Source organism: Buteo buteo, chromosome 27 (assembly GCF_964188355.1).
Source record: "Buteo buteo chromosome 27, bButBut1.hap1.1, whole genome shotgun sequence".
NCBI lineage: Eukaryota > Metazoa > Chordata > Aves > Accipitriformes > Accipitridae > Buteo > Buteo buteo.
The window spans coordinates 2,956,601-2,983,166 of record NC_134197.1 but is presented as its reverse complement, the minus strand read 5'-3'; the positions used below and the strand labels follow the sequence as shown (position 1 = coordinate 2,983,166).

Genomic DNA, 26,566 nt, shown 5'->3' with positions numbered 1-26,566 from the left:
TTAACCAAACTTGTTCACCTCCTGGGGTTGTCTTAAAAAATATGAAACCACTTACAACCCTGATATAGGAAGAGTTGATCCTGCCTTAGAGCAAGAGGATGGACTAGGTGAGTTGAGCTCTATCTACTGCAATTTTTCTGACACTGGACCAAAAAGATCCCTTGGGTTCTTAGGATCCAAGCCACTGCTAGGGTGGGTAGCTACATCTTATCACTTTTTTTCATAAGCTGGTGGAGCTCAGAGACATCCTGTGGGGACAACACAGCAGGGCGAACCTCCAGGCCTTTTGTCCTCCAAGACAGGATCGCACTTGGTACAGACTCAGTTTTGATAAAGTTTCTCTGCAGCTTCCAGAAACATTCATGAAGAGCTTAAGATTCAAAAGCTTCATCCGCATGGAAATGATTATCTGAAATCCACATCTGTAATACAGGCAACAACTCCTCTCTGCTCTGCATCAAAGATAGGCTAGGAGCCAGGAGAACAAATTCAAGGGAAATCCACCTTTCCTTCCCTCTAGCAAACCTAAAGCAACCCAAACAATTGTTACAAGCTTATTTTTGTCCCTGAGAACACAATGCTGCGAACAGCCCAGGGTGCTCTAGCCTGCAGCCAAAGCAGGCAGATGGGAACTTTAGAGCTGCCACGCTGTTCTTGCAAGTGAATTATTGATACGTTCTTCATAGCCATAAGCATCAGACTAAAGTGGCAATTAAAACCATCCACAATGATAAAAAAGAAAAAGCAAAGACAAAAAGGTACAAAACCCGAGTCTGTGTTTGCCAGCAGCCTGCAGCACGTGCTATTACAACTTGCAAGGAAGGCTTCTGGGTACTGATCTTTCAGGTGTGTCTTCGATAACAGCCTGCATCAGAGCAGGTGGACAGTGGTGAGCAACACAACACACCATTTCTGCTGGAGACAAGGGAATGAGCTGCTCCCGGGAGCACATTGCCCCATTTTAGCTTTTGAGTGTGCACAATGTGTGCATTCAAACTCAGAAATTCAAACAACTACAATCACCGTCATCCCTCTTGCTCCCTGAGACAACAGCAATTTTTTTTGCTAAGGTAAGAAAGGACAAAAGAGGTCAGAAAGGAACTACAAGACAGAGCTGCCCTTCAGCATAGTTGCATCACTTGGACATTGCACAAAGCGAAAGCTTGGAATTACTGAATGTAAGCACAAACCAGCAGGAGAGCTCAGCAACTCTTGTTCCTCCTCACATCAGCTGTTTGTATCTTACAGACAGTTATTGGATTTTCACCTGGCAGAATTCCTCGATTTCAGTGGAACCACCACTGAGTTTGGAGATGGCCCAGTGCTTCCACATTTACACCTTATTGACAAAACACCCCAATGAAATGAAATTATATTAAACCCCCACCAATATTCAGACGACTAAGGAACAAAATTCACAGAAAATAACTGTGCTGGCTTTGCAACGTGTTTCTCTTGTAATATTTATTTCTAATATTGAGGGAAGAACACAAAAATCTGGAAAACAGGACTTAAAAATGAGGAGGTGACTTTCCATTGTAATTTTCTCCTTTTACACAAAATATGCCTCACCCCCAAGCATGCCCTGAATTTGCAGTATGTTTCTATTGTTATGGGAACAAAATGATTCAGAAAAAAAAGTTTAGTCATTCTGATTTTATATAATGAAATAAAATCCCTGCTAAAATAATGAAATTCAATTATGTTAGCCCTAATAACAGTAGTACTAATTAAAATTATTGTAATTCACTACTACAACGAGGCTGCAGTGCCAAGCTGCAGAAGACGTAGGATTGCTGAACACCTGAGAGTAGAGACTCTCTCCCCAAGCTGGTGGAGTGAATGTATTTGGAGGTTGTTAGTTCAGCCTTGGTGCGTTGGGCAAAGGGGACTGTTACGCTAACACTAATTACACTGCTAATGGCAACAATAATAACACCTCTCAAATCATCAGCGCTGATGCCATGAACGCCCAAGCGATGCAATTATGCGCTGCTGTCAGTTCAAGGGGAGCAATTTCTCTGCAGAAGATGCCTGGTTCGATTGAAGGGCCAGGTAAGCCCTTTCCCTTCCTCCTCCTACATGACGCCAGGCTGCGCCCGGCCCTTGTGCAGGTCACGCTATCCTCTGTGCTGCCTTGCCATGATGCCCCCAACCTGATCCCACACCATGTGCAGGAACCATGTCAGGAGAAACCCTCCAGGCAGAGGAGGTGAGCTCTGGCTCGCTCCACTACCTGCTCCCCCATGATGGCACTGGGGCAGCACCCAGCCACTCTGCAGCCTGACTGAATTGCATGGCTCTGCCAACCCGCTGCCCACATCATGCATTCACCTGGGGAAAATCTGTCAGACAGTGACAGCTCAGACAAACAAAACAAAACAAAACAAAGGATTTCATTTGCAACCTTCCTCCATGTCACATTCGAGTTTTCCTCCTGGCAGCTCTTTACATCCCTGCCCTGGCTCTGACTAGCAGAAGTGATGCTTCGCCTGCAGCAAGAGCCACGAGGAACAGCCGCGCAGAAAGGGCTGCTCCAACCGCCTGCTCTAATCAAACCTCATGGCTACGCCAGCCGCACCAGGGCTTTGATCCAGCTCCCTGCCCTGGGAGCAGGGCCAACCACCCCCTGCTGAAGAGGCAACCCCAAGAATAAGCCAAACTGATCCATATCCTCCAAACAGCTATGTCAGTTCTCACACGAAACAGGCAACACAAGGTTTTATTTGTAGAGAGTGGGAGTGAAAGAGCATCTAGATGCAATCTCCAGCGTAGTGGTTTTAGTAAACTAGTAAAGCTAAAACAACCATGTGCAAACAGTGAGCCCTTGAGAAAGCAACTGAGCTTGCAAATGTTTCTGCCCTGATGGAAATCCTCCCCATGGGCTTCCAAAATGGATAGATCACGGTGAAAGCTGTCAAATCATTTTATTACTTAGTCCCCAAATGTGTCAAGGGATGGGATACGCAGTGGATCACAAGCAATTATTTGCCAAACATCAGGACTTGCTCAAATGCTCTTGCTCGAGAAAGTGGCGAGTGTTTCCATGGCAATGAGCTATTGCCTTGGTGACCGTGGACCTGGACCGGTGCGGCTAAACGACTGCGACCCTTGGACATCTGAGCACAGCAAGAAGTTTCCTCCTTTGCTGTCTAATGATATTTTTTTATTTCTGAGTTCATCCCCACCTAAGAGTTGCCTTAAGCGGTTGTGCTAGAGACAGAGAAGCCCAAAATACTACAGAGAAGCATCCTCTGTTCACACCTGCCTCTCTGCTACCCAACCCAGAATTAACTTTTCTATCAGTCTGGTGCAAACCAGCCTTAGGTCCAATCCTGGCTTCTCCTGAGCAGTGCTGAACCTCTATCCATAAACTAGAAAATTAAGCAGCGGAGGCCCAGGACTTCATTAGCCCAGACATTGAAATTACATTAATCTATACGCATTTAAACCTTGTAAGAGAGGTCAAACTGAGAGGCAGTTGTGTTAACAAGGTGAAGAAGTGAGCTTGCACATAAAAAAGTAGCTTTGCACATAAACAGGTATCCTCCTAGGCAAGAAATTTACCTAGATTTCTGTGGAAGGGTAAAAAAAGTGTCTGTGTCGCCCTCCAAACAATCTTCAGATAAACTTTGTGCTATCATAAAAGCTTTATCCTGGGCTCATATAGCAGAAAATTGTTGCATCTCTGCCTTTGAGAACTTCCACTGCTTTTCTTCCCAACTTTATCATTGAAACACACACTCCTTCCAAGTGACTGGCTGTTTGAAACCTGATTGAGCTGAACCATTACACTAGTTTCTTTTTAAATTTGCACAAACCCTGCACTCTGCAACTCCGAAGTGGTTTCTATGGAGATGCTAAAAAAATGGAACAGCACCTTCTGGGTGCCAAATTCAGCATGGCAAAAACTTGGGTGAGCAGCAAATGCTGGGTGAGAGGAGTGCGAGGAGTGAATTAGAGACGCAGAATACGACTTCTTACTCAGAGTAGCAGATAATGGGGGTAAGTTACCACTTTGTCTGACAGGCGTTAACCAAACTGACACGCTGCATTGAGTATCATGCAGAGTTTAATTAACTGCAGGCAATGGGGCATTAATACAGGAGACACAGCCTGCCCGATTTTCTTACGGTGTGAACATGATAGGGAGAGGGAGGGACGCGAGCATTTGCAAGGCAGAAGCGATCCTCATGCATTAAGAGGTTTCTCAGAAGAGCACTGGAGCTGTGTTTGGCTGCGTCTCAGAGCAGCTCTATCTCCTTAATCTGCAAAGCTGGGCAGAGGAGTCCAAATCTTGCAACTTCCTACACAGTCTATTTTAGAGTCTTAGAAACAGAAACAACATACAACAGGAAGGATGCGATTACTAGAAATATGTCTGAACTCTCCCACACCCCAGCCTCATCAATCTTGATGGCTTCACCATTTGCATCGTTAAGACAGTTTTCACATCCCATCCCATCCCATCCGTATGGTTCTGCTGGATCAGAGCTTTGGTCTGCTCTGATGCCCAGCTCCCTCAACACTCATGCTAGGTCCCAGTTTGGCTCTGCTCTGCTTTTCCCAGGCACTGAGTCAGACACAGAAAAGCCTGTAGGCATGGCTGAAACATCACGTCTAGTGTTGACACAACTCCCTTGAGCCACACAGAGCCCAAACCTGAGTGCAGTGACCCTAGAGAGACACAGCCACAAGTCCTAAGGCTCTAACAAGACCTTCTATACCAAGTACACTATTCCCAAGTATATTTGATACTTTTCAGACCAAAGTACTGTTTAAACAAAGGCCAAAAGCTATTCTTATTTAAGCAAATCTCCATTAAAATCAACCAGCCAGGCCTTCAAACTTCCGACTGTGCACACACAGGAGTAAGGAAGCACACAGAAACAGTCCAAATGTGGTGGTGGTGGGGGGGACTGAACAGCACAGCATACCCTTGCTCTTTGGAAGAGAGGCAGAGTATCTCTTTCTTCAGCCACGGTAATCGGGACATCTGGTTTTAAGTGAACACACAATAAATGGTATGGAGCATTGTCTGCCTCCTGGTGAGTAGTCACCCCTGGGATTTAAACATATGGCTGCATCAAGGCTGGCTAGTGCCAACCTGATTCTTAAACTATTAAACCATCCCCTCAGGCTCTGTATCCTGTACTTTCCGTGTATATTGTACAAGGGAAAATAATTTGACTTGGGGTTTTGAGAATTTCAAACAAGGATATACAATTAGAAAAGTATTTGCTTCAGATGATGATAAATAACCCTGGACTGGAGAACCTCAGAAAAAAAACTGTTCTTCACTCCAGCGTGACGACACAAAGTCTTCTGCAGTGCCGTTTTATGCGCTTTCCCGAGAGCCCAAACTTGTTAACCTTCATTTCGCTGCATGTTTTCAGAGGAGCGACAGCTGCAGCCATAAATACAGCATTCAGATTTCATGTTATAGTTAAAAAATCAAATATGAATGAAACCTTCTGCTATTACACACCGACTAGCAAGGGGGAAAAAAGGAGTGGGAGGAAACCCATAGCATTAAATCACTGCTGAAATACAAAAGGAATTCTGCAAGCTCAGGTGGGAAACATCCGCTCCACTGTTTGCTGCAGGGTCAGTAATCTGTCTGTTGGTCTCAGCCTGCCTGTCCATCACTCGGTCACAGGTTAAACTTAGTCTCAGGAACAGGGAGAAACTGTGCATGAGAAAGGAAGGAGCAGAGGCATCTCCTCAGCATCAAACTGCCCACACTACAGCAAGGGAGCGATTCCTGCTACTTTGTGGGGACATCTGTATATGCTGGTACTCTGGCAGCAGGAAGGGAGGGATGTAAATAACGTAATTCCAGCCTGAACCCTAGGAGATCCCAGTAGCACCCCAAAGAGGGGACATAGCTAGGGAAAGAAGAGTGGGGTACAAGAAGAGGAATGGGAATTCTCTTTTGCATATCTCTCAAAAGTGTTTTGGTGGGTTATGCTGTCCTCAGAGGAAGTGGGAAGCCATCCCTGCACTCACCTCTCCTCTACGGGCTTTCATGGGCATTCGCAGCTCCTAAGAGTCCTCAGCATAAACTGCTATTTCTGGCATTTAATCCCCCTGCACTTCCACGCTCTGCAGTTCAGTCCCTTGTACTTTGGCACACATATCAGCCAATACCTGCCAGCACTCCAACGTACCATATTAGTAGTTCTGCTTTAAAGACATTTAAGATGCTGATCTCTTATTTTGGCAGCTTCAAGAGACCTTAGCACAAGTGAGAGATCTTCTGCAATATGGCCCCCATAACACAGGCCATTTGCAAAGAGATAATTGCCCAGCAACCCACGATGCTTTCAGACTCTCTGGCTGAAACTAATTTACACAAATGACTTTCTTTGCACTCCCAGGCAGCAGTGACCAGGGATGAACAATGCTGATGGGATTGATGTTTCGCCTCTGAACCCTTCATAAACAAAAGGAAAACTCTGATTCTCTCCCATATTGAGCAGCTCCCTGTTGTTTGATTTATTTCCTCTTATTGATTGGATTTGGGGCAGGTTGGAGCTGTAAAGTTTCCGCCTAGGCTCTGGATAGCTCTAAGAGCAAGGCACACCTGGGTAACACAGAGCCAGTGCTTTGTTACCCTGGTCCCATCACCAAGCTCCAGGTAGAGCTCCTAGCAGCAGCCAGCACACTCTGGCTTCATAAACCCTCTCAATCCAAACTAGCTTTAAAGCATAGGCAAGTCCATGTATAGTCATGCTGAGAGTCAGAGAACTACAGGATCCGTCTCTCTGCAGCAAAGTCAATTCCCTTTGGAGTATATAAAATAAATAAAACACTTCTCTTTCTGCTGCTTTCTCCAGGGGCACTATAATAAAAAGTTCTGGATTTGTCTGTGCATGGGACAAGGACAGGACAGGGAGAGAAGAGGTATTAATTTGACCAGGCATCAGCCAGCCGAGGAAAACTCCCGAGAAATGCCTTCACTGGGGGAAAGATGCCAAGTGGTCTTCCTGCCCCATCCTCCTTGATGGCAGACTCCATGCTCCAGCAAGCTTTACCACTGATGCTACAAGGCTTGTGCACAGAGTGTTTTTCCCAAATTGGGAGTCAGGCTGTCTTTAAGGCTGTAAACCAGACAGAGCAAACAAAAATAGAGCTTTAAAAGAATGCATGCAGGCATGCCAAATCTCCCTCATTTTCGAGTAAGAGTCTCACTCCTTTCAGATGCAGCTTTCTCCCCCACCTCTCAAAACCATTTATAAAAAAGCATCCTGATCTTGTAACAAAAGATCCAGAAGGAGGTTTCAAGGAGACATTTAAAGCTTCATTCATAATTCTGGAAAATCTCACTGTCCCAGCTGGAGAACCCCGGTTAAAACCTGAGGAAGATTCATGACTCAGGTTGACAGCAGCAGTAAACATACCTGTTTATTTCCTTGCAGTGGTTCTTCTCCTCTGGTGTAAGGACCTGGATTGCTACCCTGAGCATGTTTAATCCTCTGCCTGCCAATGGGGACAGCCAGCTCTGCCTCTCAGCTCCGAGGTACCCAGAGAAGGGTGGTGTACAGGACATATTAGCAATGCCACTGAACCTCCACACAGAGCTTTCAGACTAAGTTGCCATCATTTCGTATGTACTGCCAAATACTAACCCCACTTTGCTGTCAGGTGTGGCATGACTGTCTTTTCTACAACTTCCTAACATTTTCTCAGTTAAATCTATTTTTAAGCCTTTCTGTATTTTCCATGTCTACAGAGAAAGCAATCATCCAAGGGAGTGGCTGGAAATGCACAAAAGTATTAAAAAACATGACTAATTCCTTTGCCTCCTAACAATTGGGAACCACCAGTCTATAGCATCGTTAGTCCATGGCACAGCACCATTATATACCACCATCCTCATCCTCTTATCTGCATATCCTCTTGTTTTGCAATCTTGTTGCATTTGGTTTGAATTTGTGCTGCAAACTCAGTTTCACAGAGTGTACCTGCAATGTCCAGGCACAAAAACTGGTGCCAGGAGAGGTGTAGCGCTCTGTTCCCATTCCCACTGTTACCATTACTTGTAACAACATCTAGCAGACCCTGCCTGGGAGCTCCACATGGCGGGGTGATATACACCCTTGTCTTGTAAAACAAAAAATCCAAGACAAAAGATGGATGCAGACAGACTGGGGAAGTGTAAGAAAACAAAGAGACAGCCTCGGCTAACATGGGAGGTGGTGTTCCTGGTAGACCAGCAGTTGCATCCTCCCCAGAGCATCTTAGTCAATCCAAGCCACTCCTTGCTTCCTGCTACTCTAGGGCACGTTCCTCTCCAAGCTTTGCCAACGGTGCCTAAACATGTTTTCCTCCCCCCATTGGTTGGTTTGATTGTCGCAGTCTTTTCCATTTCCTCCTCTGCTGTTCTCTGCTAACCCCGCTCTTGTCCCTGCAGCCCAGCTGCCTTTCATGGAGGCAGCTGGAAGGATGGCAAGCTGCTGCCATGTGCAGTACCAAAGTCACTTGGGCTGCTCAGAGGGACCTGACTGAGGCTCTGCGCGTTGCCTGCAGGCACCATGATCTCTCTGGAGCTGCTGATCACAGCTGCCACGAACCAGGCACTTGAGCTCTTCCTTGAACTCGTATCTTGTCATCGCTCAGGCAAGGGACTACCAGGTACGCCTGCTTTGGAGCATGCAGCGTGCTCACCCCAAGGCCTGCTTACCTGATCAAAGCCAAGCTCCCTCTCACCAAACCCACTCCCAGATGAAAAGCATTCAGCTGACAGCCAGCAGGAAGGCACAGACTCAATGCAACGCCACGCTCTTTGTTTGTGAAAGCCACCTTCTTCATTACAGGGCCCCTCTCATCGCAGTTTCCCTTTGCAGAAAGCGAACACCCTGCTGTCCAGCTGTGTCAAGCCTCCCTGCCTGGGAGCACATTAGAGCCATTGTCAGCATAACATTTGAAGCTGGCTGCTCATGGCTGTGATTTATGCACATTTTTGTGATGAAATGCAGCTGGCAAGTGCACTCTGCTTTCATTCTTGGGGCTATATTACACTTGGTTTATTTTACCTGCCAGTTGAAATGCAAACAATCTGTCTACATTCTATATATAACCACCCGTTGCCATCATGTATGTTTATGAAGCATGGGGCTTTCATGGATTCGGTGTCAGAAGGCTTGCAGGGCACCGCAACTGTCTCAGCTGACCCGCTGCATGACCCAGATGGAAAAAACGCATCTGGTGGGTCCTGCACACTGTGGCTACATGGCATGGGTCTGTTACTGGTGCTGCGCAGATCTCCAGTCTCCATGCAACAGCTTATGCTGGGAAGCATGTTACTATCACCTGCTTAAGAAGTCTGTCATCTTGGCAGAGAGCAGATGTGATTTATATGGCCAATCCCTCACCACAGAGAACAACTAATGGCGTAAGTGAGGGGAAGGAACCAAATCATTGGTGGTGGTAAAACGTGCCTACAGTTCCACAGGGAATATCCTAATATTATTCCCTAGGCTAATGAGCACATCTATAGGAACCAGATCAGACTGCAAATTCCCCTCGCCATGACTAGCTCTGTTGTTCTCCTGACTCTCCCCTGACTGCTCAGTATGTCAGCACTCGAATGAGTTATTACACTCAGTTTCTACATTGGAGAGGTGCTGTTCCTGTCTGGTAGGAGGCAGAGGAATGGAAGGATCTCTAGTATGCTTTCCCTTATATAGTAAAAAAAAATATGCCAAGAACATACAATCCAACAGAAGGAAAACAGAGCAGTGGAGGAGTCAGTGAAATTACAGAAGAGAGTAAGAGAGAGACAAGGCCCCTTGAACACTACTCGCAGTGGGCTTCCCGTGGAAGGACGTGATTTACACCCTTTGCCATGACAGCTGTTGAGGTCCAGCATACAGTGATGTAGCCCTGAGCTGGGACACCTGGCTTTTAACTGCAAACATTTGCCATCAGTTCATCCTATCTTGCTTCTAATCCTTGATTCCCTCTAACAAGGGAATGACACCTTGCCAGGTGTAAATGCTCATGTTATGAGCTGTTGCTGGCTCTGATCAGAAGCCTTGCAGCCTGAACTGTGCAGAGGGGATCCTAAAACTATTACCAGGTTCGTTAATGTCCTGACAGAGTGGCTGTCTGCAGAAAAGGGGGCCTGGATAAAGGTGGTGTGGAGACCACTAAAAAGGTGGTATAATCTTGGGGCACAAAAGAGGATGGGAAACACCCCTCTCTTCCCCAAGTTTGCCAGACAAAGCCCTTCTCTTCCCTCCCAAGAGCTAGAGACAGGATTCAGGTTATCACAAGTTGTTGAATGAGCCAAATTTCTGTTGCTCTGCTCAGGAGACCCACTTTGTGTTCTAGACCAGTGCAGCTTCCCTACCAAACCAATGCTTGGGGAAAGCTGTCCACTTACTGCTGGGACCTTGGACGGGGACCAGGGAAGGGACAGCTTGGTATGCAGCTGACAAAGCCCAAACACATGAAACAAAGGACTACTAAGGGCAGAACGAGTCCCACATCATTTATACAATAAGCACAAACACGTTGGGCTGAATTTTCACATCCCAGGCTGGGCTGGGGGAATCTGTTTGCTTCAAGTCCAGCCAGTGTGTGAGTTCTTAAAATTGGATCGCACAAAAAGTTGGAAGAGTTTACAGGTTTTGCAAGCTGAAAGTGAGAATCTCAGATCAGGATAATATTTTATTGACTCACAACTCAAAAGGAATTTAAGCAATTTGCTTCAAACACTGCTGAAAGATTCTCCTCTGCTTTCTGAGTAAGTGCTGAGCTTTCCAGGCCAAACCAATTTTTCAAGCCAAAATTGACAAATGCTAAAATAGAACATCACTAGAGAAGCTAGTTGCTACCTTAAATCACACAGAATTACTTTTACTCCAGAATAATAAAATGTGCTACTCAAACCCAATACTCCTCTTACACTGATAAGCAATGGACCACTGGGTACCCACCAAGGTCAGCTCCAACCTACTCCGAAGACAGCTGCTCTGAACGAAACATGCCATGGATGAGGGGTCAGAAAAGCAATTAAAAGCTCTTTGAACAGCAATAGCTTGGAACAAATACTAATTTGTACTTCTCTTCTGCAAAGTGAATATAAAATAGCATTTCTAGTGCCATTTGATGTAAATTGAGCCTTTTATGTGGAATCATTACAAGTATCAACAGCTACTTCTGCAAATTCCTCTGGGAAGCCCAGCGGGGGTCTCTCCTCACAACTTAAACTAGAGGTCCTCATGGATGAATTCAGAGCTCACCCTTCTGCAGAGATAACACCAGCATCTCTCTTGGACAAATGAACAGGAGTCCGTCCTTCTACTGGGCAACTGGGGAGCTGGGAATCAAAGCAGACTGAAGAAGTAGCAATTATTTCTTCAGACCAGTCAGTGAAAGACACACAGAAGCTGACTCTGGGATGAAAAGGTATCAGCTTTCAGTGGCAGAGAGGCACATGGAAACACAGCTCCTGGAACAGGACCTTCCTGTGCCAGGCATCTCTCCCACTGCCCCAAAGGCATGGCAGAGGTCATGCTTTTGGAGTGCACTGCTCCTGCTTGGTTGCTGCAGTGCCATGGCACGTTCTCAGATACTCTGGAGAATTGTCAGCTCCAATGAATGCATAACAAAATGATCCAGTGTATTGAAATTGCCTGGAAGATTAATGCAAGGATTGCCTCCTTCTTTGTACTTGGCTTTCCTCATCTGTGGGAGTGCTTATGCATGCTGGAGATAGACAAATAAATAAATAAAGCATGAGAGGAGGAGGAGGAAAAAAAAAGAGGAACTCCAAACCAGCCAATTAACCTTTGAAATACAAGTTGTGCTGCTGCTAACTAACAGCACCCTGTAACCTCCTAATTACCAGCCACATACAATGTGGCAGTTGGAGACAGAGCTGGCTGTTAACCCTGCGGATGCGCTGTGCGGGAGGATCCGATTGCCGCTAATGACTGAAGTCCCAAAGAAACTCGCTTCCCATCATCAGCTGCCTCCTGCTACCCGGATCTCCTGCTGCAAACCGGCTGTGCTGCCATGAAATCTTCAATCTGCCTCTGAGAAGAGCAGGACTGCTAAAGGACAGCTCTGTGCAAAGCTGTTCTAGCATCTCCTCATCTTTCCAATGAGTCAGCTAGCTGCTACAGTGGTCGTGCCCTTAGCCACAGGACAGGATCCTTGCCTAAAAGGGTATTGTGTGGGCTACATGCATTAAATGGGGTTGTGCCAGCTATGTTAGCCAAGAGCAGCCAGAGTAACCAGGTGAGCAGGCTGCTGTGAGCTTCAAATTCCCCTAAAAACAGATATTGAAGTCTTGAGGGGGTTTGAATACACACAGGTCTCTCTCATTCATCTGGAGGTAGCATCCAGGACTGTGGCAGTACAAGCAGATCGCCTTCTTGTCTTGTCAAAGGCTGCTACCAAAGTGCCTCTATGGCACACATGCCCCCATGCCCTGCGTCTACAATAAGGGCCAGCAGTAAAGCTCACCGGCTTTTGCCTCCAGCCTGGCACTTTGCAACCTCGATTTCCTCATCCAGAAGATATGGACAATAATGCTCGATTGCCTCAAGAGGGCTCCGTGAGACTTCTCTGCAGAGCGCTGCTATGTCCCGGGATAAAAGGTGAGATAACACACCAAGGACTAGTACTGCTCTATCTTCCACGCCATATGTTGTTCAGTACCCTGCACCCCTCCCACACACACAGAGGATTGATGCCTTGGCTTTGAATAGCACTCTGAAATAAAAATGTATATGGTGTGCCCATCTTTTTGCAAAGCCACTGATGACTATGAAGTCTGAGAAGCCAGAAAAGAAAAGCAAGCAGCCATTAATAATTTTTTATAAAAGGGACTGGGCATTTCTTTACAAACATTGAGGTTTGTGGAGGGCTTCCCTGTGGCTGCTGCACTGATTGCAGCCCAGTTTGCTAAAACCAGTCAATGGCTGAAAACAAGGGGCAAGAGTTGAGACCAGGGAACCTGCTTAAGCTGTTCCAACCAGAGCAAATGTCTCCATGGTAGGTGATGTTTTGCAATGCTTCAGGGCCCAGGAATACCCTGCCCATGCTGCTGTCAGCAGGCACAGGAGGCCTCCTCAATGGGAGCCCCTGAACTCAGCTCTCTGAGTAACACTGAACAGCTCAGTGGGAGCGAGGAAAGCAGAGGAGAGCAACAGAGTAGCTATCCTTGTAGGCAGCTCCTAAATCCTTATGACTTGGGGCATGGCCTCCAGCTTTGCCCTTGGGAGGATGGAGAAGGAGACGATGGCAACACCTGCGCCTGCTTAACAGCCTGGGGAAGGCTCACACCTTCTCGCCTTGTAATACTTGCTCTGAGCAGAGGTGCAGAGTGCCTGGGCAGCATCCGTCACTCAGTAACCAGAAAGCTGTGATTAAACTGTTTTTCCTGGCAAGGATCATGGCATACCCCAAAATGAGCCATTCTAACCTCCCCTCCGTCCCAGCACCATGCTGTGTGTTCCTGACAGCTTCACTCAGGCATCTCCTTATCTCCACACAAAGCCAGCCCCTTACCCTGAGTCTTGCAGCCAATTCTCACACAAGGAGGGCTGCAGGTTCTGAGATCACCCCGCTTTGCTCACAGAAGCCCCAGACTTTCATGCCAAACAGTCTCGGAGCCTACAGCCATTCTCTATTGCTTTCGGATGGTGTCTCAGCCTCTGGTGATGCCCTGGAGGTCACTCTGTTGACAGGAGAGTGTTTGGGTGAGGCATTTCGAAGCTGTGAATTTGCAGCTCAGAAAGCCAACTGTATCCTGGGCTGCATCAAAAGAAGCATGACCACTAGGTCGAGGGAGGGGATTCTCCCCCTTCTACTCTGCTCTCATGCGATCCCACTTGGAGTACTGCGTTCAGCTCTGGGGCGCCCAACATAAGGAGGACATGGACCTGTTGGATTGAGTCCAGAGGAGGGTCATGAAGGTGATCAGAGGGCTGGAGCACCTCTCCTATGAAGCCAGGCTGAGAGAGTTGGGGTTGTTCAGCCTGGAGAAGAGAAGACTGCGGGGAGACCTTAGAGGAGCCTTCCAGTACCTAAAGGGGGCCTACAAGAAAGCTGGAGAGGGACTTTTTACAAGGGCATGTAGTGATAGGACAAGGGGTAATGGCTTTAAACTGAAAGAGGGTAGATTTACGTTAGATGTAAGGAAGAAGTTCTTCACTGTGAGGGTGGTGAGGCACTGTCATGGGTTGCCCAGAGAGGTTGTGGATGCCCCATCCCTGGCAGTGTTCAAGGCCAGGTTGGATGGGGCTTGGAGAAACCTGGTCTAGTGGAAGGTGTCCCTGCCCATGGCAGGGGGGTTGGAACTAAATGATCTTTAAGGTCCCTTCCAACCCAAACCATTCTATGATTCTATGATCCTATGGGCTCTAACAGCTCCATGGCTCATTATCCCCACTGTGTACCAGAGACACTTTGCAGTCAGGCACGTGGAGGAACTTTTACAGGTTTCACTTCAAAATTCCTCCCTTTTTATTGGGCCCACGCTGGGCAGTGCCTGTGAGCAAAGCTGGCGGGAGTCTGATGCTCCGTAGCCAAAAGCTTCAGAATCTTTATTGCCATTGGCTTTGAGATGGTTTAAAGCAAATCTTTTACAAGGTAAAATCCAATATAAACCTGCCGGCTACAGTTTTCCTTTGTTAGCAGCAAGGATGTAATTATCACAATTTACCTTTATACGAGTGATTGTGGACAGACTCCATGCGATCCCTGGGCTTTCTCACTGCAGCCTGCCTAAGGTTTTCCCCCAGCACCCATCATGGCAATATCCAAGGACTGACAAAGCTGTATCCGCCTGACAAAAGAGTATCCATGCAGAAATGCAGCCGCTGTGAAGAATGAATGGTCTATTCAAAGGCTACTGACAAGGTGTATTTCCTAATTTTAAAACTTGTTGTGGAACAACTAACCAGACAGAAAGCTGACAGCGACAGCTATTTCTTTGTTGGGTTTGGACACTTTCTGCTATAAGTGTGAACTAATTTATTGTTGCATGGCTAAGGTTCATGTGTTTTAGCTGAGTACTTACTTTTCTGAAAGAAAATATGTCTCAGATAGCATAGAATATGCAGGTTTAAAGTACACAAGTGGAGAGAAAATAAAGTAGCAGCACTCTAGAGGATTGTTTACCATGGTCTCGAGCAGGACTTATTCCTGGGAAATGATGGAGAAGAAAATGCAGGGTCTGTTGTCCTGCCTTTGAATGTACTGTGCTACTCTCTCTGCCTTTCCTCCTCACTCCTGAGCAAACCGACCAAGGCAGAGAGGAGGAATGCCTTCATAAATAACCTTGATCTGGTCCTGATCCTGCAGTGGAGATTTTGGGGGAGCACTGGATGAGCCTTTGACTATCCACCTCACAGAAGATCAGTATGAGGATTTCCTGGCCTCACTGGGATGTACTTTCGGCACCTGATACAGAGGTGGCATGAGAAATTCCAGAGCACATCTTGAGAAAATAGTTGAAAGTAACCAGTTTTCCCGAGAAAGAAAAGCCCAGAAAAGCGTAGCTTTCTCCAGAATGACCAACTGGAGATACTCAGATGACTCACCTCCCTCTCCCATTGCACAGCCCCTCAAGCTCCCATCAGCCAACAAGGACAAGCTGTCCTCAGCTGCCAGCACTGCTTTCTGCCATCACTGTGTTCAGACTAATACTGGGAACAGCATGATTTCTCATTCCTCCCTCCAAACACTTAAAAGAAAGACCTACTTGCACCCTATGAGATCAAATTAAAGGGTTTGGAGCCTTCAGGGAGAAATAAACTTTTTTTTTTCTTTGTCGCTTTTAGCATTGCCTGACAGTTTAAGTCTTTGTTTAACAGTCCAGGATCAAAGAAGAAACTTCTGCGTGGGTTATTTGCACTACAAGGTCCACTGTGCACCACCACCGTCAGACCAAAGGGGTATTTCCATCAGAACAATTCATGCTTATATGAATAATTCACAGCAAACAACTTAAGCAGTCAGGCTCTGAGCTGCCGCATCCTAACACACACATTTACACTCTCCACACCTCAGCAGCGCTGCCAGCCACCTTCCAGGCTTTTCACGCACAGAAGGATGCTCCTGCTCATCACACGTCCGCAGGATCAGGCCCTCAGCCCCATTTGGTGTTTCCAACTTGCACGAAAACCGCTTGCTCCTCCTCTGGCAGGGCTTCGACAGAGTCACCCCAAGCTACCGCGCAAGCCACCATGCCATGAACACCTGAAACCACAGACCCTCAGTCCCGCACCCACCTGCTCGTGGTACTCGATGCCCATGCTCAGCGTGTTGATAAGAATGGCTATCATAATCCCCCGGTTGAAGTACTTGCTCTCCACGATCCTCTTCAGCTTGCTGCCGAAAGCCTTCCACAGGCGGGTGATCTTGTTCCTCTCCTTGGGTTTTTTCTTCTTCCTCCTCCTCCTGCCCCGCTGCTGCTGGAGCTGGTCTCTGTGGTCGCCGTGCCGCAGGTCCTGGGTGAACTCGTAGACGCCATTGCTGTCGGATTCGCAGCTGTCGGACTCGCTGAAGGCGAACTCGGGGTCCTCCAGGAGGCTGGCGCAGAAGGGACAGTCCTGCAGCTCGCAGATCAACGTGCCGCCCGGCGGGCTGGACAGCGGGCAGGCCGCGCTCAGCCCCGACAGCCGGCTGGGCGTCCGCCGCAGACCTGCAAGGGGAGACGCACGCCATGAGCCACCTCACTCCCTCAACATGGCGGACAGCCTCGTGTCCCCGCTCGGGCGGCACTGGGCCTGTCCAGGGCAGAGCAGCTTCTGCTGCAGCCTCAAATAAATGTAATACCCTAATACAGCCTTCTAGCCATACATCTTACCAAGCAGCTCTTGCTTTATGTCATTTTTCCCTCTGTTCCCCTCTCCCCAAGTCCCGACACCCACCCTCTAGCCCCCTCCATGGAGAGGCCTCTCTCCACAGAGCGTGGCAGACATTTTGTGTTCTGCTGCTGCGAGAAGTCCGACTGGCACACCTCTCACTTTCAATTATTTTTGATTATATCTGACCAGGCTAACATCATTAGCGGTGATCTGAGCGCTATCAAGCTGTTGAACCCAATTTAGATAGCGCTTCCATTTAGCTAATAATGAGGAGGGAGAGGGAGAAATGGACCAAAGGTGGCTACAGACCACGGATCACAGCTTGGAGAGTCACGTAGTCCCTTCAGTCTCCTTCATCCCTCCTTCAGCCTTTAATAAAGCTCAGGTGAAGTCTTTGCTTGAGGCACAGGACTGAGTGTTCAGGGTGTTTTAAAATCAAACACATCGCCACATGTTTTGTGGTGTGAGGAGAAATGCTGACTGCCGTCTCAGAGCCAGGGTACAGAGATGATATGGACAAGTGTAACAAGGATGATTCAGGTGGAACAGGAACCAGACTTTATCTCCTCATATTTAGGAACCAAATTCCTAGTTTCCTCATATTTAGGAACCAGATATTAATGGCAGACACCCCCCCACCCCAACATGAATGCAACACTACAGGCATGGGATCCTTCTCACAAAATGCCGCTCAAGCATCAATGAAAGCTTTTCTTGAGATTCAGGGAAATAAGGTGCGGGGACAGTTTTCCCCTGTAACATGCCCCTGTCTGGAGGTTGGATGGGGATACTTGGGTCGGTTTTGGGGAGACAAAGCAAAATGCAGTGGATGCTCCTGGCTCTGGGCCCAGGAGCTTGGAGCTCACCCAGCAGTAATGCTGCTGATTTCAGGCACTCCTGGCTGAGGACGTCTTTAAAGAGAAGGCAGCACCAAACAAAATAAAAGCACCCCATTAGCTCGAAAACCAGGCTGTGACAAGAGTCAAAATATACTTTACTTGCCTGAATGTCACTCAGATATCACTGGCCTTCGAAATAGCCTTGCAGCCTCCTCGTTCATTATGTCAAATACACCAGTAGGATCAGAAATATTTGCCCCCTTACTCAACCTGCAAGCAGCACCAGTGCAGCACTGCATATTAGCATGGCATTTCTGATCAGGACCAATCTGACAAGGAAAGACTGCAGCACAGCCACAGTAGCATGTATAGCAGAGGTAGTGGGCTTCCCAGACATCTTTTAATGCTATCAAAGTGTTAAAAATTATATGAAAAACACTGGCGCCGCAGATGTCTTCAAAATACCAGAGTCTCCTTGGCTGCCTGCTAAAATAACCTCACAGCATTGCAGGGCACGAGAACACGGAGGAACAGGCTGTACTTTATGCTGTTCAATTCCACAACAAAAGAAGGGAAGAGAATACTCTCTCCCACAATTGCATCTTTCCCAGCAGACACCAACCTTGCTTCCAGCTGGGGCTGTGAGTGCCCTGGCTGCTAATGCCTCCTTAATGCTCCCAATTATCACTTGTGTGCTCTCCTTGCACAAGTCTTGCAGTGAACAGACTCTGCTTGTTGACTTGTAAGAGTGGAGAGAGAATTAAGTGAAACGGCTCTTTGTTTGCCCAAAGAGGCTGAGGCCAGGAGGGTTGGGTGAGCTTGTGAGCCCACCTCACCTTCCCCGCCGAGCACAGGGTAGGGACTTAACATGGCTCTTTTGCTAAGTTTAGGCTGGGAGGGAGAAACATGAGTTAGGAGCTGTGCCTGACAGAACTACAGCCTCAGGAGCTAGCTTATTTGGCACTTAAAAACCCTCCTGAAGCCTGGAAGACACATCCATCATCTCTGCTGGATGAAGATGGTTGCGTTGCAGAAGTGAATCTGACTCAGCCTTGTTGGTGTAGCAGGAGGGGCTGCAGCAGGAGTGGGAAGGGGGGCCTGGAAAGAGCCAGAGCCATGGAGGGGAAGAGCTGGGCACTGACACTCTGCGTGACAGGGTCTCCAGATGGACCCGGCTGACTTGCTTCGCTTCCCAGTCCCTGTGCTCTTCAGGGTGCCAGATAAGCTGCCGCTCACCAGGCAAGAGCTGTGGCATCCACCCCTTTCCCTAGATATGACCATGCTTCTGAAAGAGATGAAACAATTTCAGGAGATTTGTTTAAAGCATTTTGGCATCCTCTGGGTTGAAATGCCTCTGTAAAAAGAGGATACTATAATTGCATTATTAATAGCAACTCCATCTAACCTCCATCTTTCAAAGAACCACCACAGGCTATGTGAAAATCTCCTCAGTCATTGAAGTGGCCCTGGGATGTCACAGTTTGGACTGAGATCTGGGGCTTTCTTCTTCTGAAGAGGACCCCAGCAGCAGATCCCCTTGCAAGCATGAAGAACCAAACCTCTGGCTTGAGCACTGCCTTCCATGCAACAGCTCTTCTGCTCATCCTTGCTTTCCCAGTTCCAGACTTCTGCAGAGCCTGGGCTTTTATCTCAAGGTAAATACACATTCTCATAATAACCTTCATTGACTGGCATAGTTAAAGATGAACCAGTGATTCATATAAAGCCCTTGCTTAACAACGAAAGAACGTTGCAACTAACTTTGCCCCCTTCTGACCTCCTGCTAAGCTCCCAAGAGTACAGAAATGTCCGCCGAAGGCAATTTCTGTAAACAATCCACTTTACCCTTTTGTATGGTCACTTAGAAAAAACATATTAACAAAGACAAGCCACCCAACCTATTTGGCAAGCAACCTTTACTGTGACCCCCCCTAAGCTAGGCTTGGTACTTTTTCAGCACATACGTCACTAGGATAAATATTTGTGTCCATGCACACGCAGATAAACAGTTTTGGAAAACACAGGCATTGAAAAAAACAAATGATGAGTTTGGTTTAAAGAGATTAAAAAATAGAAGCTAGATCTTTTTTACTTTTTACTGTTTGAGGGCTTAGGACTCTATTTTTCAGCCTTTAGCTCCAGCCATGAGGACTGGAAACATTTTGCAAAGTAGAAGCTAAGTGTTGCATGTAATCCCTACTCCAGCAGTGGGTGATTTATATGTGAAGGGAGATAAAACTACACTAACTAGCAGTGCTGGCGTGGCTGCAGTACGTACAGGTAGGGATAGGACAGAGGTACAAAAGAGTCCCCAAGATGTCCTTCATTCATTCAGACTGAATGGAGCTCCAAATATGCAGTAACACTCAGTCCTACATTTATTGGGCACATGGGGAAAGATAAGAGAGAAAGCCTGAGACCTGCAGTTCTGCTACATTCCTGCCCTTACATGCATCCTCTGAGGACTAGCACAGAGCAAGACGCTGCAGTGGCCGTGGGCCTTCCTCCAAACCTTCTGCCCCTTCTTACCAGAAAAAAATTCAGAGGCTCAGGGGCCCATCAGAGCAGAGCTAGGGGTTTCTAGAAGTATCTGTTTTGAGTTCTTTCGGTGACTCTCTGTTTTAAACTTCTTATGTTTCCTATACCTTATGCTTCTCCACCAGCTTCCACCTGCTCTTCCCTTTCAAGGTACCATCTCCCAGCATCTGGGGCTTCTCTGGTGCAGGGCTGCAGCCGGCAGGTCTGTCATTCACCAGAGAGGTAATTCCATGGGCTGCATAGATCTGTTCTTGGGTGGGAACAGAAGGAGAATCTCCAGGATATCACTAAGCACATGAAAGGAGCTCAAAAACACATGCTTTGTAACCACGGGAGAGAGGCCTCCAGCGGTGGCCTGAACTCACTGCCCGGACCATCCTGTATCTTGCTTTACCCAATGACTGCAAATACAAGGGTAGAAGGAACAGAGCTCTCAGTCCCTCAACCTGTCCTACTTCTGGCTTCAGCGCTCAGTTCAAATAGCATTCACAAAACAGCCTCCATTTTCAGCACCCTACATGGCTGTCATTAACACCTTCACTCTAGAGCAATTTGCCCTTTGCCCAGTCTTCCTAAGCAAAAGAAAGCAGCTTGCTTGTCCTTACCATGTTCTCCTACCAGTTGCTGCAGCTTCCCATAAGAATCCGTGCCCAAATTCACAGGGCTATTAACCACGGCCACAGGTGAATTGCCATTCTTCTTTCCTTTGGGAACTGGAACAGAACTGGCCTTGCTAGTTGGAGAAGGCAGGATGGTAGGATAGTTCATGTTGCCATGGTTGGAGAGTCCGGCAGTCAGTTTAATGCTTGCAGGGGCATTGGAAGACTTACAGTTCACCTGTGGTCCTTCGACATGACAGTCTGCGTGGTAAATGCTGTGCACAGACTCCGAATCTGGAGGAGGAGCAGGGGTCTGCAAGTTGGGTGATGGAGGAGGAAGCATCAATTGGCCTCCAGGTTTCATGACCTTGAGTTCCAGGTCGCAGATCTCAGGGTTGGAGCATGGCCCCCGAGGGCTCCCATTGCTGATGTGATAGTGGTGGTGGTGATGGTGATGGTGATGGTGGATGAGGTGGTGTATGGAGGTGATGCGCTTTTTGCCACGGTGGCTTTGTCCATTTGTGGTGCTGTTTGGGTTAACTTTTTTCCGGCGCTTACTCTGCCAGTTATTGTACAGGCGTATTGTCCGCCTTTTCACCTTCCTGAAGATGTGGCAGATGTACTTGAGCAGCTCCTCGTAGCAGCTACCTGGCTCCGAGAAGCTGGCAATTGTGCTGTCGTTGGAGAGATAACGGGCCCGCTGCTCCTGCATCAGCTGGTTCTCCCGCTGCTTTGTTTCAGAAAACTGTGTTGCTATCACAACCAGGCACAAGTTAATCATGAAGAAGGAACCAACCTGGAGAAAACACAGGGAAAGGAATTAGCAAATTAGCAGGAACTTTACAAAGCAAGACACGTTCTTCGCCACCACATGCTGTCTGGACTTAAAGTGTGGTTCTTAAGAAATCCTGAGATTTCCAAACATGCCAAATCTCAGGGTCTGCTCACCAAATGTTATGTCAACATGTGCCTGAGCTGCTAAATTTGCTCCTAAGCCATGTTAAATTATTTTGGCAATGGCAGAGAAAGCTGTTAACAATAGCCTTCACCACTTTCCTCCCCTCAACAGTGATGACATTTGCTACTAACGTAGGGTGTATGAAACACAGTGCAATCGGTTACCACCACAAAACAGATCACTAGAAAACACCCAGCCAACCTGCAAGGAAAGATGGTCTGAAGTCCAATTTGTGCTGTACTGAAACTGCCTCTTCTCCTCCTCTATCACTTCACACCCTGGCAAATGTATGCCCTCATTTTGAGGAGGACAGTCAGGGTCCATGCATCAGTGACCTTCTACTCTTGTATCCCTCTGACACAGAGAAATGCATCTTCAGGAGACTCAGCGTTTCTAGAAAGGCCTGATTTATTGTCTGATTGAGTTGATGTGTTCTTGGGTGATACCAGGGTTTCAAAATGAAGTCCCAAGGACAAGAATGTGAAGTGACCTAAGGCTACATCCTTCCCTCAGCTGTTGAGTCCATAAACTGGTTTTTCACCACTTGGGTTCATAAATCAGCCAAAGGAAAATGTCAAATATTCCCATCAGCAAATCAGTGCCCTTAGGCGTGAAAGGGACTGACGTCAAGAAAGTGCCACTGTCTACATGGCCAAACCTCTGTGCTGCGCTCAGTAGGAAACGTATGGATTTAATCTGGACCATTGTCTGGTGAATCCTCAGGGGAAGCCGTTGGGAGATGTTTTGCAGTGCTATTCTCCAGTTTGTAATATCATCTTGGATACTGTTTGAGAAGCAGCAAGGGTGCCATTCCCAGCTCCAAGTGACTTGGAGATTAGTCACCTTCTGGCTTTTCTGCAAGGATCCATATGTAGAGAAGGGCTCAAAAGAGTGGAGCGTAGATCTCTACTATGCATGGCCCATTGCTAAAGGCTCAAAAATCACTGGCTTCAGAATGCTGTTCATTACTGGGAAACTCTCACACTGCTCTGACCCATGCCTTTCCCACTGGTGGTGGGAGCTCTGGTGGTTTGACTTCCCAAGGCCTTCAAAACCACACTGATGAGGATGGGGTTATATATAAAGAATATCCAGCCACAAAAGCACCTCAAAGTGCCTCCGTCCCATGTCCTGCCTGAAATCTACTTGGTACTTTTCCCTCTGCTCTCCTCCTGACTTAAATGCTTAACTTTTCCACAGATATAGACCACTGGAGAAGGTTGTGCCCATTGTAAAAAAAGAACCTTGCTAACAGGGAATAGCAGCTTCTGAAGGCAACCTCCAGTGAGTAATACTTTGTTTTTAGGAATGACAGCACCGTAAGACCTCAGAAAGCTGCACTGCCGTTATTACGGTTATTTAAAGGGCTCAGGTGAAGTTCAACAGTTTGAGGGCCCTTCATTGAAATGAGGTGTCCTCTGGCAGACTGAGGTGGCTAAAAGAAGAAAAGCTACAGCCTCTCCGCTTTTTGTTTTGATTAGCAGTTGCTTGGCCAAGGCACAATAGTTAGGACACATCAAGGTGACAAGACCAAGACTGGGAGAGTAAGGGGGAGGGAAGACCATATGGCTTGACAAGCTGTGACTATGCATCACATGTGACACTAAAAAGGGCTATTGTAGCCAATAACCTGTCCCCGCAGCACTAATCACAACCCGAATGATTACACTTTATGTTGGGAGGAAAGTCTTCCACTCTGAATCCTAGCTGGCTCTTCTCTGTGAAAAGCCCAGGGAAAAACTTTACCCCACAAGGACAAGGAATGGGAGCATCTCACAGTTCATACTTACTATTATAAGCAATATAAAATATATAAAATTGTAAAAAGAATGTGCATCCATCACATAATACATGATGTCAACCCATCCTTCCAGGGTTATAACCTACAGGAAGACAGAGAAAGAAAGCGTAAGAACAAAAGTCAACCAAAAAGTTAGTAAACATCAATTTTCTGATAGTGCCTGGTACTCATCACACCACAGCATCTCTCAGGATCCATCCAGACCTGCTGCACTTCTCTTCCCAGTTGGCTTAGAATAGCAGCAATGTGTGACCAAAGGACTGGCCTGAGGTTTCTACAGGAATCTGGTACAATTAAAGTGATAAAAGATTACAATAAAACATCTGAAACACTGGTTCTGAGCCAGTGCAAAAAATTTCTGAGGAGGGATTATAAACAAAGCAAAGGCCTCTCTGTGCAGAGATCTGGGCTTTTACCTTAGGCTCCTGGTTTTGTAATACTACCCATAAAATTCCTAAGTTTTAAAGTCAATTTTGTTTCTGTAAAACCAATTTCTTTGTGATTCCTACTGGCTCACCATTACAACTGCATCACCAATATCATAGTGGGAAAGCATCTGAATGGAAAAGAGTTACTTTAATTAAATGTAAAATTGATTTCATACTCGTTTTCTCAGTCTTCCTTCCACTAAAAAAGAAGCTGAGGATTTAATTAACACCACACAGGCTGTGTGCAGAGCAAAGCAAATTCTTCCATGTAATTTACACTTTTTTATTTAGATAAAACATACCAAACTTCTAGTGCTATCTTGCTGCTAGTCCTAGACCTGAAATTCCAGCACAATTTCCATCAAAATCAAAGCTCCTGTCTGAATTTACTTGCAGTGATGTACCCTGTTCACTACGCCTAATGTGAACCTTGCTGGTCCTAGCATAAACCCAGAATTGCTGCCTGTCTCCAATTTCAGTGGCATCCTTCCTGATTTAAACCATGTTTGCAGTGAAGGAACTGTGAATTAGCTTGCTGTGAACAAGAAAAGGATCAAGCCTCATTGGTGTAGGGGACTTTCTGTATGATGCATACAGGAAAGCTGATCCATAAAGCACTTGCTGTTGAGGCAGTGAATAAAACAATGTGCTTGTCACACTTGGAGCATCAGGGCAAAACACTTGCAGGGGAGTCAGACATGAATCCTAGCCACTTTTCTCCCGTTTGTTGTTTTTTTGTTTTTGTTTTTGTTTTTTTTTTTTTTTTTGTTTTTTTTTTTTACTTAAGGAGCCAGAAGAAGCTCCTAGATATGGATCTTTGGTATACGACCACATCTGCAAGGGGGAGAGCATTGCTGTACACACAACTATCAGTACTCTCAGTTTCCCTGAGACCGTCAGAGCACCTTGCATTAGCTCATGCATGCTGGAAGAGAAACACTACCTACTCTTGATTCCTCTCATCCTAAAGTCAAATGTGGTGATGTCTCACCAGCAAGTTTTCAAACCCACTTCCAGTGTTGAAGCACGCGTAACTTAACACCCACCACACAGCTGAGTGAGAAGAAGCCAGTGAATACAGCTCCATGCTAAAACCAATAAACATGATCTGCCAAGGAGCAGGTAAAAAATGTCTCTGCAGCTGTTTGACTCTGTCAGCATTGCTAAAGACTTTGAGCAATCAGGTCTGATGACATGCTGGCTGCATTTACACAAACTGCACCCACCTCTCCCGTTCCTTATTACAGGCATTAGACAGTTTTATATCACATCCTTGCTGCTGGTTAGTGGTGTACAGGTATCAGAGAGCAATGCTATGCTTCCAGCAGCATGGGTTTAACAAACCAAAAAGAATGCTTTTGGTCAACACGAACCCCAGAGATCTGTGGTAGAAAGTCTTCCACAACAGACACATTTTTTTGTGTGGATGCAAGTGCTGTTATTCACCTTGGAGTCTGAGAAGGGGTTAAGCTGTCTGGGCAGACACAGGCAGTAATCAGTCTGTTCAGCGGTATGAAATGGACAAGCAATCAAACTCAAGCTGCCCTTTTCTGTCTTTCCTTTAACACAGTTGAAACTCTTATAGAGAGCAAAGTTCTTTTCGGTGGCATTCCTTGCCTGTGTTGGCTGTGCACAGCAGCTGATCATCTCTTGCACTCAATGCCTGTGGAGGTTCATGGGTAAACTGGAGGGATCAAGTCGGGACGTGACACAAGGCTAAACCAAATCACTGCCAGCTACCTAGGAAGCAGTCTCCTTTGTGTTGTTCAAAGTCCTCTCCCTTCCTTCTCCTCTATTTGGATGGACATTTTGGAGTCAGGCTGCCACAGCTGGCACAGCAGGTGCTCCATCCATTTACACTTGGGGATGAAAAATGAGCCCAGGGACTCCAAACATATTGAATACACCTCTTCACCAAATTTGCATTTTGCTGGCAATCCTCAAATTCAATATATTAGAACGATTAAACTCAGAGGCGTCTCTACAAAAGGAGTGACCTGGGGGCTGCTGTTGGGCTTCTGTAGGCGCTGCCAGCTTCCCACCTGGGAAACAGCTGCTGAGACAAGAGTGAGGACCAACCAACATTTATAGAGGTATTTTTCTTGCATGCTAGACAGCATTTTCAGCAAGAATCAATCAACACACCACATTTCTCCTCCAGAGGGCTGAAAATGCTCATCCGGCTCTCAGAATATTTAAGATGTAATTAGAATTTGCATTATTTACTACTCACTTGTGAACCAAAGGGATACAGGAGGGATAAACAGACCGCTGGGCTTTTGTTCTCCTGTTTGACATCTTTGTGGATTCATTCTTGGACTCATCACCCAGAATAAATGCAGCAGAACCTAGGGGAAGGATTCCTGAACTGCTGAGGATTAGAGAGTACTAGCAATCCTGTAAGAGAGCGTGCTCACAGACATCTGTCTTCTTTTTTTTTTAATCAAATAGCTGTGGAGAAATGCAGGAGAACACACATGCATAGCCACCTGTCTGGACAGGAACAGCATCTATGATTTTTACAGCCTGATTCTTGCCATGCTGTGCACTTCTTTCCCGCTGTCCTTTAAA

General features: G+C 46.7%; 1 protein-coding gene across 1 annotated transcript in view; it reads right to left on the bottom strand.

Annotated features, from left to right (window-relative positions):
• The window catches only part of CACNA1H (calcium voltage-gated channel subunit alpha1 H), a 254,838-nt gene that overhangs the window by 68,190 nt on the left and 160,082 nt on the right, over window positions 1–26,566 (bottom strand). The window contains exons 8-10 of the mRNA XM_075058453.1: window positions 23,557–23,649; window positions 20,815–21,604; window positions 16,254–16,666 (exon numbers count right to left, since the gene is read on the bottom strand). Of these exons, the coding sequence (XP_074914554.1) occupies window positions 16,254–16,666; window positions 20,815–21,604; window positions 23,557–23,649 (1,296 nt within the window). The remainder of the gene's footprint in view (window positions 1–16,253; window positions 16,667–20,814; window positions 21,605–23,556; window positions 23,650–26,566) is intronic.